The sequence below is a fragment of the Corvus brachyrhynchos genome, unplaced genomic scaffold, assembly GCF_000691975.1.
Source record: "Corvus brachyrhynchos isolate BGI_N302 unplaced genomic scaffold, ASM69197v1 scaffold419, whole genome shotgun sequence".
NCBI lineage: Eukaryota > Metazoa > Chordata > Aves > Passeriformes > Corvidae > Corvus > Corvus brachyrhynchos.
Genome location: NW_008239763.1, coordinates 191668 through 192195, shown reverse-complemented (window position 1 = coordinate 192195; position 528 = coordinate 191668). Strand labels below are relative to the sequence as shown.

The window sequence follows — 528 nt, the reverse complement described above, 5'->3', positions numbered from 1 at the left end:
TTTTCCCCATTTTCCCTGTGATTTTTCCCTGTGGTTTTTCCCCATTTCCCGCTGTTTTTTCCCCGTTTTCCCCGTGTCTTTCCTGGTTTCCCGATATTTTTCCCCATTTTTCCCCATTTCCCTGTGGTTTTTCCCCATTTCCTGATGGTTTTTCCCCCCTTCCCCCCTGTTTTTCCCCGTTTTCCCGCTGCTTTTTCCCCGTTTTCCCGGTGTTTTTCCCCATTTCCCCCCCGTTTTTCCCCATTTCCCGCCGTTTTTCCCGATTTTTCCCTGTGTTTTTCCCCTTTTCCCGACGTTTCTCCGGGTTCCAGAGCTGCTGGCCTCCTACAACGATGAGGACATTTACCTGTTCGACTCCTCGCACAGCGACGGCGCCCAGTACAGCCGGCGCTACAAGGGCCACCGCAACAATGCCACAGGTCAGGGGGCGGCCCTAAACCGGCCCTAAAACTGACCCCAAAACAGCCCCAAACCAGCCCTAAAACTGACCCCAAAACAGCCCCAAACCGGCCCTAAAACTGACCCCAC

At 54.0% G+C, this 528-nt stretch overlaps 1 protein-coding gene across 1 annotated transcript in view; it reads left to right on the top strand.

The window, feature by feature from the left end:
• DCAF8 (DDB1 and CUL4 associated factor 8) overlaps nucleotides 1–528 on the top strand; it is a gene marked incomplete at its 3' end in the record, with an annotated part of 27376 nt that overhangs the window by 16133 nt on the left and 10715 nt on the right. The window contains exon 6 of the mRNA XM_017742794.1: nucleotides 312–419. Coding sequence (XP_017598283.1) covers nucleotides 312–419 — 108 coding nt within the window. The remainder of the gene's footprint in view (nucleotides 1–311; nucleotides 420–528) is intronic.